Source organism: Lipotes vexillifer, unplaced genomic scaffold, assembly GCF_000442215.2.
Source record: "Lipotes vexillifer unplaced genomic scaffold, Lipotes_vexillifer_v1.1 scaffold21, whole genome shotgun sequence".
Lineage (NCBI taxonomy): Eukaryota > Metazoa > Chordata > Mammalia > Artiodactyla > Lipotidae > Lipotes > Lipotes vexillifer.
The window spans coordinates 3,600,669-3,618,446 of record NW_006774065.1 but is presented as its reverse complement, the minus strand read 5'-3'; the positions used below and the strand labels follow the sequence as shown (position 1 = coordinate 3,618,446).

Genomic DNA, 17,778 nt, shown 5'->3' with positions numbered 1-17,778 from the left:
CCCTTGACTTGATGAATGTGTTAAGAACTGGAGAGTTGTATTATTTGAGAATAGTAGTGGGACAGCTATATTTCTTTGTAATGGAAGAGGCAGGAAGTACTTGACATACAGAGAAATCTAGTTAAATCGTATAAAAATGAACTTCAGGTTCTGGTTACATTATTATAATAAATGACTTTTTTCTAATTTATTTTTTAAAAATTTTTGGCTGTGTTGGGTCTTCGTTGCTGCACGTGGTCTTTCTCTAGTTGCAGCGAGCAGGGGCTACTCTGTTGCGGTGCGCAGGCTTCTCATTGCTGTGGCTTCTTTTGTTGTGGAGCACGCGCTCTAGGTGTGTGGGCTTCAGTAGTTGTGGCACGTGGGCTCAGTAGTTGTGGCTCACGGGCTCTAGAGCACTGGCTCAGTAGTTGTGGTGCACGGGCTTAGTTGCTCTGTGGCATGTGGGAATCTCCCCGGACCAGGGCTCGAACCCCTGTCCCCTGCATTGGCAGGCAGATTCCTAACCACTGCACCACCAGGGAAGTCCCTATAATAAATGACTTTACAGAATTAAAGATCTGGTATATGATTTTACTTAGAAAACAATTTAGTTGAAAAGCAATAGTATTCCTTCCTTTAAAACCATTTTTTAATAGTTATAATGATAAATACCTTTTAAAAAAGTCCTTATGCATTAGTCATTCCTGTTGCAAAGTACCTTATATGTGTTATTTAATTTTACAACCACGCTATTAAGAAGGGACTAGTTTACAGGTGAGGAAACTGAAGTTTATAGAGATGAAGTCATCTACCCAAGGTTATCTAGGGTCTGCCTGATTCTCTAGACCATGTTCTTAAATCATTATCCATATTGTCTCCCTGTAATGAGCACAATTGGTACCCTTTGCTTTTCACCTGCTGACATTTAGGATAAAGCTTATCCTAAATCTATGTGACATATGCGCTAAATGGCCCAACACTGACAGATGGCACAGTTTAGTTTCATACATTAAATGGTTCTTTTATTGAACTAATAAATTATCAATATATTTCAAAAGAATTATCAAGTGTGGAGCAGAATGGCACAGTATAGAGGAAGAGGGCTTTGAACTCACAGAGACTGCAGTTTGAGTCCTTGTGCCAACACTTAAGTCATCTTAAGTTATTTGACTTCTCTAAGCTTCAATTTCCTTATCTAAGGACAATCTGAAAATATTTTATAGTTGTGAATATTAAATGCATGAATGAGAAAGCATTAAGAGAACACTGTGAGGGCTCAATAATAATTATTTATATAATTCTGTAGAGGTCTGCTTCTAGCTCTAGAAGATTCTTGCCACTTATATTTATACTTGATTTTTAAAATACTTTTAAAAATGTTCTGTTAATGAAGTCAACAAATATTTATTGAACAACTGCATTGTTCTAAACGTGGTTCTATAAACCAGACACTCACAACTCTGGTAGATATTACTGTAAGGACCTTAATAGCAAATTTTTTTAACTCCCCAAAGAGAGAATTCCCTGGTGGTCCAGTGGTTAGGACTCCATGCTTTCACTGCTGAGGGTCCACCCAGGGTCAGGGAGCTAAGATCCCACAAGCTGCGTGTTGTGGCAAAAAAGAACCCCAAACACAAAAAACAAAAATAAACTCTAAGTACACAAAGTAATTTCATTTGCATCATACAGTATTAAACCAAAACCCAAGAGGGTCTTTCCTGAAGTCTTCTCAGACTTCATCTAGTCTTACTCCATGCTCTTTTTGGTAACTGCATCTTCTCCTGAGCTGTGATCAAACATCACATCTAGGCAGATGATTACACACTTCAACTTGAGCCCCGATATTTTCTCCTGAACTCTTGCTGGATATTAACTTTGAAGTGTCTATAAGAAATTCATCATTTCTCCTCTTCTTCGTCCACTGCTACCACCAAAACTAGCTCTTCCTCATCCCTAATCTGCACTGTTAGTGGTTTCAAACCTCCAAATTATCTTGCTATCTCTTGTTCCCTTGTCTGTAATTAGTGTTCTTCCATATACCATTCAGATCTATTCCTTCTTGTCCATTCCTTCCACCAACACTAGTTTGGGACCTCATTCCCTCTAACTTAGGCTATCAAAAGGCACTTGATGTCACTTTTATTTGTTGAAAAGAATAATTATAAAGACTATGGCAAACAAGGGAAATATATTAACTGAATAGAACCTTAAAGTAACTAAATGCAATGTATACTACCATTCCAACCATGTAGAAAAAGTATATATAAGAGGACAAGGATAAAATGCAAAGATGAACACTGTTCAGCTGTTAATAATAGGATAATGGGTGGTGTAGTAAAGATGTTAAACAGCAGTCCCCAACCTTTTTGGCACCAGGGACCAGTTTTGAGGAAGACAATTTTTCCATGGACCAGGGCAGGGCGGGGGATGGTTCAGGCAGTAATGCCAGCGATGGGGAGCGATGGGGAGCGATGGGGAGCAATGGGGAGCGGCAGATGAAGCTTCATTCGCCTGCCTGCTGCTCACCTCCTTCTCTGTGGCCCGGTTCCTAACAGGCCACAGACCAGTAGCAGTCCGCAGCCCAGGGGTTGGGGACCCCTGAAGTAAAGTACCCAAAGTACCCATAGCCTCTCCAGAAGGAAAATTCTCTAGGCAGCCATATTTAGTACCATATCACCCGCCTTTCTTCCGAGCCTTACCCACAAGCATAGCCGGTTACACTAAGGATGGATCCTCGGTCTGACCCGAGGATAGCCAGTAATCTCTGAGGTAGTCTGGTGTGGAAAACTGCCCCCAAAAGAGAAGAGCTGCACCAGGAGTTTAAATTAGAAAAGGCAGAGAAAACAGGGCAGTTATAGTGAAAACTTCAACATATATGTAGACAGAAAGGCTACAGTGTGAGATATGAACAATGAGGAGCCATAAGCGAGCTAAGGTTACAAGCATGCCAATCCAAAGAATGGGGAGAAACTAAAAGATGGAGAAAAGAAACATAGGCAGACACACAGCTGGTGGCAGGCACAGTGAGAAGCCAATACAGAGTGATTCACTGAGTCATGTTATTGGTATAGTATGAGTATGAAGAACTTGGCTCTGCCATTTACCAGCTGTGTAACCTTGGGCAAGTCCTTTACCCCTCTGTGCCTTTATTTGCTCATTTGTGTAAAGGGTGGTTTATCTAACTGGGTGGTTACAAGGCCTGAATGAGTAATGTAACAGTGCCTGGCACACAGAAAGCACTTGATAAATGCTATTACTATCACATTCATCATCATTATCCACAAGCTCCCGCTAAGGTTCCTGAAGCTTCCCTGAGCCAAAATGCTCGGTAGAGAAGTATAGTACCTACCTGCTCCAGAGAGACTATAGTTCTGATCCTTGGATTTCCAAAACAGCATATTTCCTTTAATGTTCTAAATATCCTTTCAATAAAACTCCTCATTTAAAATGTAAATGGACTTAATAAAAGAACTACAGGCATACCTTAGAGATATTGTGGGTTCTGCCCCAGACCACTGCAAAAAAGTGAATATTGCAATAAAGCGAATCACATGAATTTTTTGGTTTCCCAGTACATATAAAACTTATGTTTACACTACACTGTAGTCTATTAAGTGTGTAATAGCATTATGTTTAAAAATGTATATATTTTAAAATACTTTATTGCTAAAAAATGCTAACCACCATCTGAGTCTTCAGCAAGTCAATCTTTTTGCAATAGTAACATCAAAGATCACTGAGCATGGATTACCATAACAAATATATAATAATGAAAAAGTTTGAAATATTGCAAAAGTTACCAAAATGTGACACAGAGACATGAAGTAAGCAAATGTTGTTGGAAAAATGGCACTGACAGACTTACTTCACACAGGGTTGCTACAAACCTTTAATTTGTAAAAAATGTAATAAAGTGAAGTATGCCTGTATTTACAAACAGATTTATTTTACTATATTTTATTTTATTATATATTTTACTTTTACTATTAGGGAGAAATTTTACCATCACCAGAAATACATATAAGTGTTCCCTTTTGTCTGTAAGTTGCTGACTCAAGAAAAGCATTAAGAAAATCAATTCTTTAGAACGTACCCATGAAAACAATCCTTGATGTCCTCAATCTGAAAACCCTGCTCAAAAATCTCCTTTCTGGGGGCTTCCCTGGTGGCACAGTGGTTGAGAGTCCGCCTGCCGATGCAGGGGACGCAGGTTCATGCCCCGATCTGGGAAGATCCCACCTGCCGCGAAGCGGCTGGGCCCATGAACCATGGCCGCTGAGCCTCCGCGTCCGGAGCCTGTGCTCCACAATGGGAGAGGCCACAACAGTGAGAGGCCTGCGTACCGCAAAAAAAAAAAAACAAAAAAAAAACTCCTTTCTGAAATCTTCCTTTCCTGACAATCATTTCATTTCCTTATTTCCTTCATTTCCTTCCCTTTTCCTTATAAGTTAAGTATATGATTCTGATTATATTTTTTCTATATTGTTCTTAGGTTGGGTTATCTTTTGTTTTTCCTAATTTCCTCATGTGTTTGTTCCATCTCACCTATGACAGTATGAACCCCAGAGAACAGGGACTTGTCTCTTCCATTTCTTTCGTTGCAGCAGGAGTGTATAATGAAATAAGCAGGAGATTTAAAATAAGGTGCTAGGGTCAAGCCCCAACTCTCTCACTTCCTACTTCTGACTTTGGATAAGTCACTCAACCTGTCTCAGACTCCATGGCATTTTCTATAAAAAAGAAAACAATATCCATCTGATTTCAAAGTCCATGTGATTTCTCACTCTGCTTCTCTGACTCTGATGGATGGCATTCATGAAGAGTTTTATAGTTCCATCCTTAGGCACATGCAGTACAGCTCACATTCAAACCTAAAATTACTACGTGGAGAATGATAAAATAACAATTGTTAAGGACAAACGGCGAAGGCCACCTGATCTGGATTTGTGGAGGGCATTTACCTTCTCACAGTTTATGTTTAAAGCAGTGCCTGGAATTAACTTCCAAGTAACTGTATTTCATCACTTAATCATAAGCCATCATGGTTTGCCCCCCACCCTGCTCCCTAGCAAAACAAGTTCATTAATCTAACATTAACTTGTCACCACTCGTTGGCAGACTCTGAAATTTTACCTGGCCACAGAAGAATGTGACTTCATAACTCTGACATGAGCATGATTTAAAGCAAAAATCTCATTTGGCTGCACTTGTGATTTTAGCTTAAACTCCTTCTTCGCCTTCTCTCCCCTGCCCCCACCAAAAATTTATGACAAAACAAACAGCATAAATTAAACAAAAACTGTTGTAGGTCACATTATTATTCTCTTTTGCAGAATCATATAAAAAATAATAATTTATTTCCAGAAATTACCCAAGTAAAATATTTGGGATTCTAACTAATACATCTGAACAAGAGAGAGTATTAAAATTATCACAAAATTACCACCTAGGGGGGTGGGACAGGGAGGGTGGGAGGGAGATGCAAGAGGGAGGAGATATGGGGATATATGTATAGCTGATTCACTTTGTTATAAAGTAGAAGCTAACACACCATTGTAAAGCAATTATACTCCAATAAAGATGTTTAAAAAAAAAGTATCACAAAATTAAATTCACTTACTTGACATTTCTGACGCAATTGTCGTAGTTCTTTTATAACTGGAGCTAGAGCTGATTTCTTTTCAGATACCAGAGAATTTAGTCTTTTCACCTGTCATTTAAACAAAATATACGACATCTAAGAAAAGAACTCAAAAGAACAAAAATACCATAAAGATATTTATTGAAGTGTTATATATGAGTGAAAAAAACTATAAATTACTTCAATGTCAAACAATGGGGAAGTCATTTAGTAAGTACTGATTCCTCAATAAGAAGGAATATCATTTAAGTCTTCAAAATGTCAATTATTAAAACTGCAAATCATGATGGGAAAATATTTACAATCTAGCACTGAATAACTAAAACAAATTACAAAGTTGCCTTTATACAGCTTTGTATTATGTAAAAAGTATATAATTATGTAGGTTATATAAAATACACATAAACATAGACAAAGTGATATTCAAGATAATTAATAACCCAAAAGGCATAAGTAATGACCAATCAGAATGGACACCAGCCATAGAGATGAACAGGGTCTTGGAGGCCTCTGCTGTACTAAATGTTCATCTTTACAGGAGTTAGAATGTGGTGAAATCCAGAGGGTTCTGGGACCAATGTGGACAAGACAAGTGGAGGTGGGTGCTCTGAGGGTTTGCGGCAGCAGCTATTTACCAATAAGTAGTGAAAGATTTCAACATTTTAATGCCTGATGAAGCTGTATCCGTGCATTCTGGCTGAACAGCAGTCCTGAATACAGAAAGATACTAAGGACATACACAAAAATGAAATAATTGTATTAATTTAAGTAGCATGATTTGGGGAAACTTGTTTTTTATCTTAAATATTTATTTAATACCATGTAACTTTTTTTTTGGCTGAGCTGTGCAGCACGCGGGATCTTAGTTCCCTGACCAGGGACTGAACCCGAGCCTCCTGCAATGGAAGCACAAAGTCCTAACCACTAGACTGCCAGGTAATTCCCAATGCTATGTAACTTTTACACACTTCAAAAACTACAAAACTGAACAACCTCTTTACAACCTCATTAGAATGGAAAATTCAAAAGAGAGTGATAAAGACAGATGAAAGAATGTAAAGAAAACAATGTGCAGAAATGAAAATTTGAATGCTTCACTGAAAACAGAACACAAAAATATCTGCCTCAGAGGTAGACAATAAAACAAATAAACAAACAAAGACTGTGTAATCACCATTTCAGACATGTCATCCAGTGTTCGTCCTTTCACTTCATCAACTTCACTCTTCAGGGCGGATACTCTTTCTAGCTCTTCTTGGGTGTAACTATATCCAGATATACCCTTTTTCTCCTCAATAGTTTGCTAAAAGTAAAGAATAAAATAGGTGTAAAAAATGGGGTCCACAAAATGGGTGTCAAAACCTTGATGATTCCATAAGAAGTATATAGATTTAATAGGTAACAATAAAGTCGTAAATAAAATAAAGTAGTTTAAATCCTAAAGAACAATCTTTATTGACTTCAACAATAATTACGTTCCTTTATATGTTGTAAACTTACAGTGAAGAACTGAGAGGATGGAGCGCCCATTTGTTGAGATGAGGAGGACTTGGGAGGAACAGGTGAGGGAGTAGTAAAGATCAGAAGTTTAGTTTTGGACATGTTACAAATCTGAAACTTCTAGTAGAAATCCAAGAGAGTTCAAGATGTTGCATATACAAGACTGGAATTTGAGAAGCAATCTAGGCTGGAGATACAAATTTGTGAGTTGTCTGCAAAGACAATATCTTTAAAGCCATAAGAGAATAAGATCACCAAGGGAGTGAGGGCAGAGAAGAGATCCAAGGCCTAAGCCTGGGGAACTCAAACATCTAGGCTTTGGAGAAATGAGAAGAAATCCTCCATGGAGTAGGAACAGGAGTGTTAGTAAGGGAAAAACAAGGAGAGTGCAGTGTGCTAGAAGACAAGTAAAGAAAAATTTTACAGGAAGAGGGAGTTATGAACTATGTCAAACACTGCCAATAGGAAGATAACTAAAATGAATCTGTATGGACTAATCTCAAGATATTTTCAGTGGATACTGTGGGTGCTCTGCCCTGATCTGCTTATTGTGTCAGTGTACCCATCCCCTAGCTGTTGTGAGAATTGGTATTTTGATGGTTTACAGCTGTCCCTTCTTCAAAGGGTACCCCTGGTTTAACAGGAACTGTATCATACCACTTCTTGGGTGGTAGTAAGAGGGTCCATAGCAAATTACTGACTGACACAGGGGTCCAAAGGGGTAGCCCTCTTGCCTAAAGATGAGACCAACTCTGTGATGCAATTTATGCTCCAGAGCTCCTTATGCAATCAGAATGAAATTGGACTCCAACTGAATCCACTTTTTCCTCTTGCTTCATCTTTTTTCCTAAGAGCACTCACTGAATTATTCATATGAGAAGGAATAAGAATTCTTGTTTCAGGTTCTGCTTCTAGAGAACCTGACCAAACCACAAGGATGGGCTTCTAAGGTAGGATCACTCACTAGGTGAATGGAACTGAGAGCCCTATCATTGGGGGCAAGCAGAGTATCGTTAGTCCTAAGCATGTTATAGCAGTACAATTGCTAAGACTGGTGAACTAGGGCAGAATATAGGTGGAAGGGATTATGGTGGGCATGATAATGGAAGGCATGATAATGGAAGGCTTGAATCTCCTTCAAGAGAGTTTGCTGAGAGGAACAAAGTTGACTGACAGCCATAACTGCTGCCCCTCTGGATCCACCATCACGTTCACACCAAGGCCATGCTTCCCCCAGGCTGTTCCCAGCCACAGGCTGACCCATTCCTGCCTGACAGGGAACTCCTCTAACTGGTGACTGGCTCAGGAACTCCCCATCATCCCAACCAAAACTTCCTTAAAACTGTGCTTACAGCCTAATGCTCTTCCTCTCCAATCCTTCTTCCTTCTTCTTCCTTCACAGAACAGCCTAAAGGCATTTAGAGCCTAAAGGCTTTCCCTGCCGCCTGCTGCTCAATTCCCTTTACCCTTCACAAAGGCTTCCTCCAATAAATCTCTTGTACATCTAATCCAATCTGGGCGTATGCTTCTTGGAGGACCTGAACTATCACAGGAACATACTAGCTGGTACAGTGTTGCTGGTGTTCGAGAAGTGTGAAGAAATCGTAACTATAAGGACTATGAAATTGGGGTGGCTGTTGCTAAGCTCAAATGACAGGCTCAAATCCATTAATCAGTAATTTAAAGCAAAGTGATAAGTCAGAGAACCTCCTTATGAGCTTTAAAGAAACCCTCATTTCCTGTGGCTATGAGGCAGAGAGAGCTGAAAACCACGGACAGGACTTAAATTGTAAGACTGGCAAAACTTCAGAGAAGGCTGAATATATCCTATGTCAAAGTCAGGGCTCTGATAGGGAAGGGAAAGGGTGCTGAGTCTGAAATGGGGATAACTGGATAGGCTCACTTGAGAACCTTAAAACCCCAGATTATCTTTTATCTTCTGGGCAGTGGCAAATGGCTTAGCTTGTTGGGTCAGGGGCCTGGAGGAAGCAAGATAGCAAGACTAAATGACTGGGGACAAGGAGGTCTCAGGAAGAGGCATCTGGATCGAGCTATAAGAGTTAACACTAAGCGTGAAGATCTCTTCATCACATGTATATGGCCACTGGGCAATGTCCACAGTAGAAAAGGCACTCAGCAGCCGAGTGGAAAGGATGATTTGGCCTTTCCAAAAAGGCCAAAAAGGCTGACAGTAGATGTCAGCCAGCCTCTGTCACTGGCCACCCAGTGTGTGAACAATGGGCTCATGAACAGAATGGCTATGTTGGCAGAGATGGAGGCTAAGTATGGACCAAATAACATGGGCTCTCTCACTAATGCTCATCTAGCTAATGCTACTGCCAAGTGTCTGAGCTGGCAGCAACAGAGACCAATCCTGAATTCCGGGTATGGAATCATCCCTTGAGGAAACTGGTCATCTACTTAGTGGCAATTTGATAACACCAGATTCTTTCTACCTTGAAAAGAACAACACTTCATCCTGAATGAGACTGACCCATATTGTAGGTAAGGGTTTGCTTTTCTTGCCCACAGTGCTTTAGGCAGCACCACTATCCAAAGGCTCAGAATGTCTGGTCTACTGATGTGGAATCCCACATAATATCACCTGAGACCAAGGGACCTACTTTATGGCAAAGTAGGTATGGTGATGGGAACATGACCACAGGATTCAGTCACTGTACCACACACCATCTAGAAAGCTAATGGCCTGACTGAATAGTGGAAGGGCCCTATGAACGTACAGCTAAGGTGCCAGCTTGGAATTCATGGCCTGTGAAGATAAGTTCTATTCTTCATGATGGAGTATATATCTTAAACCAATGCCAACCAACATGGTGTTGTGTTCCAAATAGATCCAAAGACCCAAAAATACATGGGTCTTGGAACCATGAGATGAAAGTATGAGTGTTATCACTCACCAGAATTCCTACTCATCCACAGGGAATTATGCTTCCCTTCTTGACAACTTTAGGCTCTGTGGGTATAAATGTTCTGGTTTCCATAAGGCACCCGCTTCCACCAGAAGGCACATTGAGAAGCCCTTTAAACTTAATGCTCTGCCTACCATCTTGTCACTTGGGCTCCTCACGCCCACAGACCAGCAGGCAAAGAAAAGAGCGATTTATTGGCAGAACATGTTAAGGATATACAGATGCTGTTATATAATGAGGGACAGATAGGAATAAGTTTGGCATTCAGGTGATCCATTAGGGCATATCTTGGTACTCTCATGACCAGTTTTAACAGTAAATGGGTAAGTTTAGCAACCACAGCCTGATAAGGGCATTGTACTAAAATCTCATACCTCTTAAGGATGAGGGACTGAGTCACCCCACCAAGTGAGTCATCTAGCAGTCCCAACCTTTTTGGCACCAGGGACCGGGTTCGTGTAAAACAATTTTTCCACAGACGGTGGAGGGTGGGGGTTGGGGGGATGGTTCAGGCAGTAATGCCAGCGATGGGGAGCGGCAGATTAAGCTTCGCTGGCTCACCTACTGCTGACCTCCTGCTGTGCGGCCCAGTTCCTAACAGGCTGCAGACCAGTACTGGTCCATGGCCCGGGAGCTGGGGACCCCTGATAGACGACTGGAGGTGCTAGCCAAAGGTGTGGGGAATCTAGGATGGATGGTAGAGGAAGGAGATATTGAGTATCAATTATGTCCTTGGGACCAAATGAAGCAAAGAGAGTTTTAATTTGTCCTCCTCACCCTCCTGTTTTCCTAGAAATTTTGACCTACTGTAATCCTGTATAAACTATACCAGGATGGAGTGACTTTAATGTGAGAAACAAGTAGATCTCAGTAGTACAAGGGGTGGCTTATAGTGAATGCTGTTGGTGCTCTACTCAAACCTCATCTGCAAGCTGCAATGAGTGTTGACTGCTAATGGCTCACAGATGCTCCCTTCTCCAGAACATGCCCTTAGCCCAATGGGGGCTGCCTCATCTAGAAGGTTATACCATGCCATAGCCAATGACTGACTGATATGGGAGTATAAAATGCCAGCCCCCTTGCCTCAAGGTGGAATCAACTCCATGGTGCAATGTGTGCTCCAAAGTTCCTCATGGGATCAAAATGAAGCTGTTTTCAGTCGGGAATACATCCTTGCTTGGCTTTTTTCTGCTGCTCCATCTGTTTCCCTCATTCCCTTTCTTCTGAAGGTACTCCCTCCCTCAGTAAATCACTTGCACCAAGTATTCCCCTCTCAGGCTCTGCTTCTATGGAACCCAGCTTAAGAAAAGATGTAAAGCAAAAACTGATGGAACTAAAAGGAAAAAGATCATAGATTTTTTTTTTTTTTTGCAGTATGCGGGCCTCTCACTGTTGTGGCCTCTCCTGCTGCGGAGCACAGGCTCCGGAAACGCAGGGTCAGCGGCCATAGCTCACGGGCCCAGCCGCTCCGCGGCATGTGGGACCCTCCTGGACTGGGGCACAAACCCGTGTCCCCTGCATCAGCAGGCGGACTCTCAACCACTGCGCCACCAGGGAAGCCCGATCATAGATGTTTTAAAACATTTTTTTCAATAACTGATGGAAAAGCAGATGAAAATATAAATAGAAACATGAATACATGGAGGCTAAACAATACACTACTTAATAACCAAGAGATCACTGAAGAAATCAAAGAGGAAATCAAAAACTACCTAGAAATACATGACAATAAAAACACAACAACCCAAAACCTATGGGATGCAGCAAAAGCAGTTCGAAGAGGGAAGTTTATAGTCATACAATCCTACCTCAAGAAACAAGAAACATCTCAAATAAACAACCTAACCTTACACCTAAAGCAAATAGAGGAAGAAGAAAAAAAAAAACCCCAAAGTTAGCAGAAGGAAAGAAATCATAAAGATCAGATCAGAAATAAATGAAAAAGAAATGAAGGAAACAATAGCAAAGATCAATAAAACTAAAATCTGGTTCTTTGAGAAGATAAACAAAATTGATAAACCATTAGCCAGACTCATCAAGAAAAAAAGGGAGAACACTCAGATCAATAGAATTAGACATGAAAAAGAAGAAGTAACAATTGACACTGCAGAAATACAAAGGATCATAAGAGATTACTACAAGCAACTATATGCCAATAAAATGGACAACCTGGAGGAAATGGACAAATTCTTAGAAAAGCACAACCTTCCAAGATTGAACCAGGAAGAAATAGAAAATATAAACAGACAAATCACAAGCACTGAAATTTAGACTGTGATTAAAAATCTTCCAACAAACAAAAGCCCAGGACCAGATGGCTTCACAGGTGAATTCTATCAAACATTTATAGAGAAGAGCTAACACCTATCCTTCTCAAACTCTTCCAAAATATAGCAGAGGGAGGAACACTCTCAAACTCATTCTACGAGGCCACCATCACCCTGATACCAAAACTACACAAAGATGTCACAAAGAAAGAAAACTACAGGCCAGCATCACTGATGAACATAGATGCAAAAATCCTCAACAAAATACTAGCAAACAGAACCCAACAGCACATTAAAAGGATCATACACCATGATCGAGTGGCGTTTATCCCAGGAATACAAGGATTCTTCAATATACACAAATCAATCAATGTGATACACCATATTAACACATTGAAGGATAAAAACCATATGATAATCTCCAGAGATGCAGAAAAAGCTTTGGAAAATTCAACACCCATTTATGATAAAAACCCTCCAGAAAGTAGGCATAGAAGGAACTCACCTCAACATAATAAAGGCCATATATGACAAACCCACAGCCAACATCGTTCTCAATGGTGAAAAACTGAAACCATTTCCACTAAAATCAGGAACAAGACAAGGTTGCCCACTCTCACCACTATTATTCTATTATTCAACATAGTTTTGGAAGTTTTAGCCACAGCAATCAGAGAAGAAAAAGAAATAAAAGGAATCCAAATCAGAAAAGAAGAAGTAAAGCTGTCACTGTTTGCAGATGACATGATACTATACAGAGAGAATCCTAAAGACACTATCAGAAAACTACTAGAGCTAATCAATGAATTTGGTAAAGTAGTAGGATACAAAATTAATGCACAGGAATCTCTTGCATTCCTATACACTAATGATGAAAAATCTGAAAGAGAAATTAAGGAAACACTCCCATTTACCATTGTAATAAAAACAAAATACCTAGGAATAAACCTACCTAGGGAGACAAAAGACCTGTATGCAGAACACTATAAGACACTGATGAAAGAAATTAAAGATGATACAAACAGATGGAGAGATATAACATGTTCTTGGATTAGAAGAATCGACATTGTGAAAATGACTATACTACCCAAAGCAATCTACAGATTCAATGCAATCCCTATCAAACTACCAATGGCATTTTTCACAGAACTAGAACAAAAAAATTTCACAATTTGTATGGAAACAAAAAGACCTCGAATAGCCAAAGCAATCTTGAGAAAGAAAAACGGTGCTAGAGGAATCAGGCTCCTTGACTTCAGACTATACTACAAAGCTACAGTAATCAAGACAGTATGGTACTGGCACAAAAACAGAAATACAGATCAATGGAACAGGATAGAAAGCCCAGAGATAAACCCACTCACGTATGGTCACCTTATTTTTGATAAAGGAGGCAAGAATATACAATGAAGAAAAGACAGCCTCTTCAATAAGTGGTGCTGGGAAAACTGGACAGCTACATGTAAAAGAATGAAATTAGAACACTCCCTAACACGATACACAAAAAATAAACTCAAAATGGATTAAAGACCAAAATGTAAGGCCAGACATTATAAAACTCTTAGAGGAAAACATAGGCAGAACACTCTATGACATAAATCACAGCAAGATCCTTTTTGACCCACCTCCTAGAGAAATGAAAATAAAAACAAAAATAAACAAATGGGACCTAATGAAACTTAAAAGCTTTTGCACAGCAAAGGAAACCATAAACAAGACGAAAAGACAACCCTCAGAAAGGGAGAAAATATTTGCAAATGAAGCAACTGACAGGATTAATCTCCAAAATTTACAAGCAGCTCATGCAGCTCAATATCAAAAAGACAAACAACCCAATCCAAAAATGGGCAGAAGACCTAAACAGACATTTCTCCAAAGAAGATATACAGATAGCCAACAAACACATGAAAGAATGCTCAACATCACTAATCATTAGAGAAATACAAACGAAAACTACAATGAGGTATCACCTCACACCAGTCAGAATGGCCATCATCAAAAAACCTACAAACAATAAATGCTGGAAAGGGTGTGGAGAAAAGGGAGCCCTCTTGCACTGTTGGTGGGAATGTAAATTGATATAGCCACTATGGAGAACAGTAGGGAGGTTCCTTAAAAAACTAAAAATAGAACTACCATACAACCCAGCAATCCCACTACTGGGCATATACCCTGAGAAAACTATAATTCAAAAAGAGTCATGTACCAGAATGTTCATTGCAGCTTTATTTACAATAGCCAGGACATGGAAGCAACCTAAGTATCCACTGACAGATGAATGGATAAAGAAGATGTGGCACATATATACAATGGAATATAACTCAGCCATAAAAAGAAACGAAATTGAGTTATTTGTAGTGAGGTGGATGGACCTAGAGTCTGTCATACAGAGTGAAGTAAGTCAGAAAGAGAAAAACAAATACCGTATGCTAACACATATATATGGAATCATAAAAAAAAAAAAAAGGTTCTGAAGAGCCTAGTGGCAGGACAGGAATAAAGACGCAGATGTAGAGAATGGACTTGAGGACATGGGGAGGGGGACGGGTAAGCTGGGACGAAGTGAGAGAGTGGCAGGGACATATATACACTACCAAATGTAAAATCGATAGCTAGTGGGAAGCAGCAGCATAGCACAGGGAGATTAGCTCTGTGCTTTATGAGCACCTAGAGGGGTGGGATAAGGAGGGTGGGAGGGAGACACAAGAGGCAGGAGATACGAGGATATATGTATATGTGTAGCTGATTCACTCTGTTATAAAGCAGAAACTACATACCATTGTAAAGCAATTATACTCCAATAACAATGTTAAAAAAAAAAACATGGAAGATTTGAGTATCATGGTTAACATACTGGACTGAATTGAGTTTTATGGAACACCATCCCCCACAACTGCAGAATATATATTCTTCTCAACTGCACATGGAACAATGATCAAAACAGACCACATGCTGGGCCATAATGCAACATTCAAAAATTTCAAAGGACTGAAATCACAGAGTATGTTTCCTGGTTACAGCAGAAATAAGCTAGAAATGAATAACAGAGAGGTAACTAGAAAACCCCCAAATGTTTGGTTTTAAGCAATGACCATAGGTCAAAGAAATCACAATGAAAATGAGAAAATATTTTAAAGTGAGCAATAATGCAGTTACTACATATCAATTTTAAAAGTGCTGTTACAATCTATGTTTAGTGCTGTTAGAATCTATGTTTGATGCACTGTAAATTTTCAATCTTAAGTTCCCTAGAACCAAACAATATTCAACAGCATGAGACAGAAAATTTCATATTGCCAGCTAATTACAACTGGTTCAAATTTCATTCACCTCTACCAGATTATTGCTAGCTAGTAAGCCAACATCCTGATGAAATCATTTCCCCATGGGTAAAAGAAAAAAAAATGCCAAATCAAGAAAACTCAGAGGAACTGGTACCCACGATGAGAATAGCTTTGCTGCTAGAGGGATTTCTCTGAGTTTAACTTTTTTCTGACAACCAAGGCACAAATATATAAGGAACAAGCCTGCAGGCAAACTTCCATACAGAACCCTCCCTGGATGCTTCTTTCCAAAGCTCCATGGAAGTGGCTGCTTAGATTTCTGCCCAGCAGGCCACGATAAATAAATTATTTTATAGTCAATTTCTTGGTATGATCATTTTGGTCATATTAACTAGCTAACCAAAAGAAAAACCTACTTAATAGAATTCAACTTCTATTAATTACCCCAAAGTCAGAACACATAAAAAAGTTAGTGCCTATTGCTACAGTAAAATACAAAAAATCAGCTTTTATGTCATCTTTGTAATTAATCAGAGAAAATGAATAACTTTATGGTTTTTCTAATAAAAACAATGACTTCAGTAAAAAGCTATAACCTATAAAGCTCCTGGCATTTGTACTTTTAGAACCCCAAGATAACACTGTATTACCAGTTGATGTTGAATATTTTCATGACGTTGCTTAAGAAGTTCTTCTGTCCTCTGCAAGAGACCAAATTCAGCTTTAAATTCAGCTATTATCTGATGCTTCTTTTTGAAAACTGTACTCTTGCTTCGAAGTTTACTGACATATCGTTTGAACTGTAAAAGAACATAACATGTAGTTTAATAAGTAGAAAAGTAGTTGCTAAATATATATAACCTCAGTGTATTAGAAAAATTTTCTTTTCTACCATCCTACATGTGGGGCACAAGTACACAATAATAACTTAGTTTTATTAGAAAAGTTGGAAAGACTAACTGTTCAGTTAAAATATTTTGTGTATGTTTTTATTTTCTGGACCCATTAAACACTGTAAATCATTATACAAAAGCTATTTATTTTGGGCTTTACAAATAAGAATTAGGAAAACAGAAACTTCAACACTGTAAAAGTAAAAAGGTTAAAAAGAAGAAGAAGGGACTTCCCTGGTGGTTCGGTGGGTAACACTCCATGCTCCCAATGCAGGGGGCCGGGGTTCAATCTCTGGTCAGGGAACTAGATCCCGCATGCATGCTGCAACTAAGAAGTCTGCATGCTGCAACTAAGATCTGGCACAGCCAAAATAAATAAATAAATAAATATTTAAAAAGAAGAAGAAGAAAGTAGAAGACCATTTCTGGTTGTGGTCTTATCATGATATCTCTTATGTACTGTACTATTTTGGTGGCACTGGATCTACTGGGGTTAAAATAGCCAACCAGAATAGTCAACACTTGTAGCTACTATTTATCATTTAAGAAAGGTACTGTGACCATATACCCTAAGAAGCATCTGAAGTTCATCCCAAATGTTAAAAAGCTAAAAATATTCCAAATTAGTGGGAACTCATAGTTGCTTAATTCAGCTATTTACCTACTAATGATATTAAAGTTATAACTACTCTAATGGAAAGACTCTGTTATTAAATAATACCAACAAGAGTTTGGAAAAACAAGTGAAGTGAATATTTAAAGGAATCCATTTGACAAGTACTATTTATTAACTATTATGTACTAGGCACTGTGCCAGATGCAGAGAATACAATGCTAAACAAGATGCTCGCATGTCCTGCCCTCATCAAGCTTAAGGAAGAGTGGGGGAAATAAACATTGAACTGATGTTCACAACCACAGTGAACATTATGAAGCAGTGAAGGGGCCCTGAGAATAAATAACAGGAGTTTAAACTGGGTTGTGATGAAGGTAGGAAATGTGGGGTTGGATTTTAGGGAGGTGGGTTTTGACAAGTTTCTCAAAAATAATTTAAGCCAAGACTGAAGTAGCAGGAATACATTAGAGGAAGGACAAAGAACCAAGGAAGAGCATTCCAAGTAGAGGAAACAGCAGGTGTAAAGGTCCCAAGGCACTGGCTCATTAAAAGTATTGCTCAATATGAGAAGCAAATGTGAAAATTTTCTGGTATTTCTGAAACAGAACATAACACATAAAAAAAATATCACTTTCTCTTATGTACCATTAGTACTAAGAATTTTTACT

General features: G+C 39.1%; 1 protein-coding gene across 1 annotated transcript in view; it reads right to left on the bottom strand.

Moving 5' to 3' along the window:
- Nucleotides 1-17,778, bottom strand: part of IFT81 (intraflagellar transport 81) — an 84,847-nt gene that overhangs the window by 19,874 nt on the left and 47,195 nt on the right. Inside the window, exons 12-14 of the mRNA XM_007448720.1 lie at nucleotides 16,252-16,401; nucleotides 6,795-6,923; nucleotides 5,600-5,689 (exon numbers count right to left, since the gene is read on the bottom strand). Of these exons, the coding sequence (XP_007448782.1) occupies nucleotides 5,600-5,689; nucleotides 6,795-6,923; nucleotides 16,252-16,401 (369 nt within the window). The remainder of the gene's footprint in view (nucleotides 1-5,599; nucleotides 5,690-6,794; nucleotides 6,924-16,251; nucleotides 16,402-17,778) is intronic.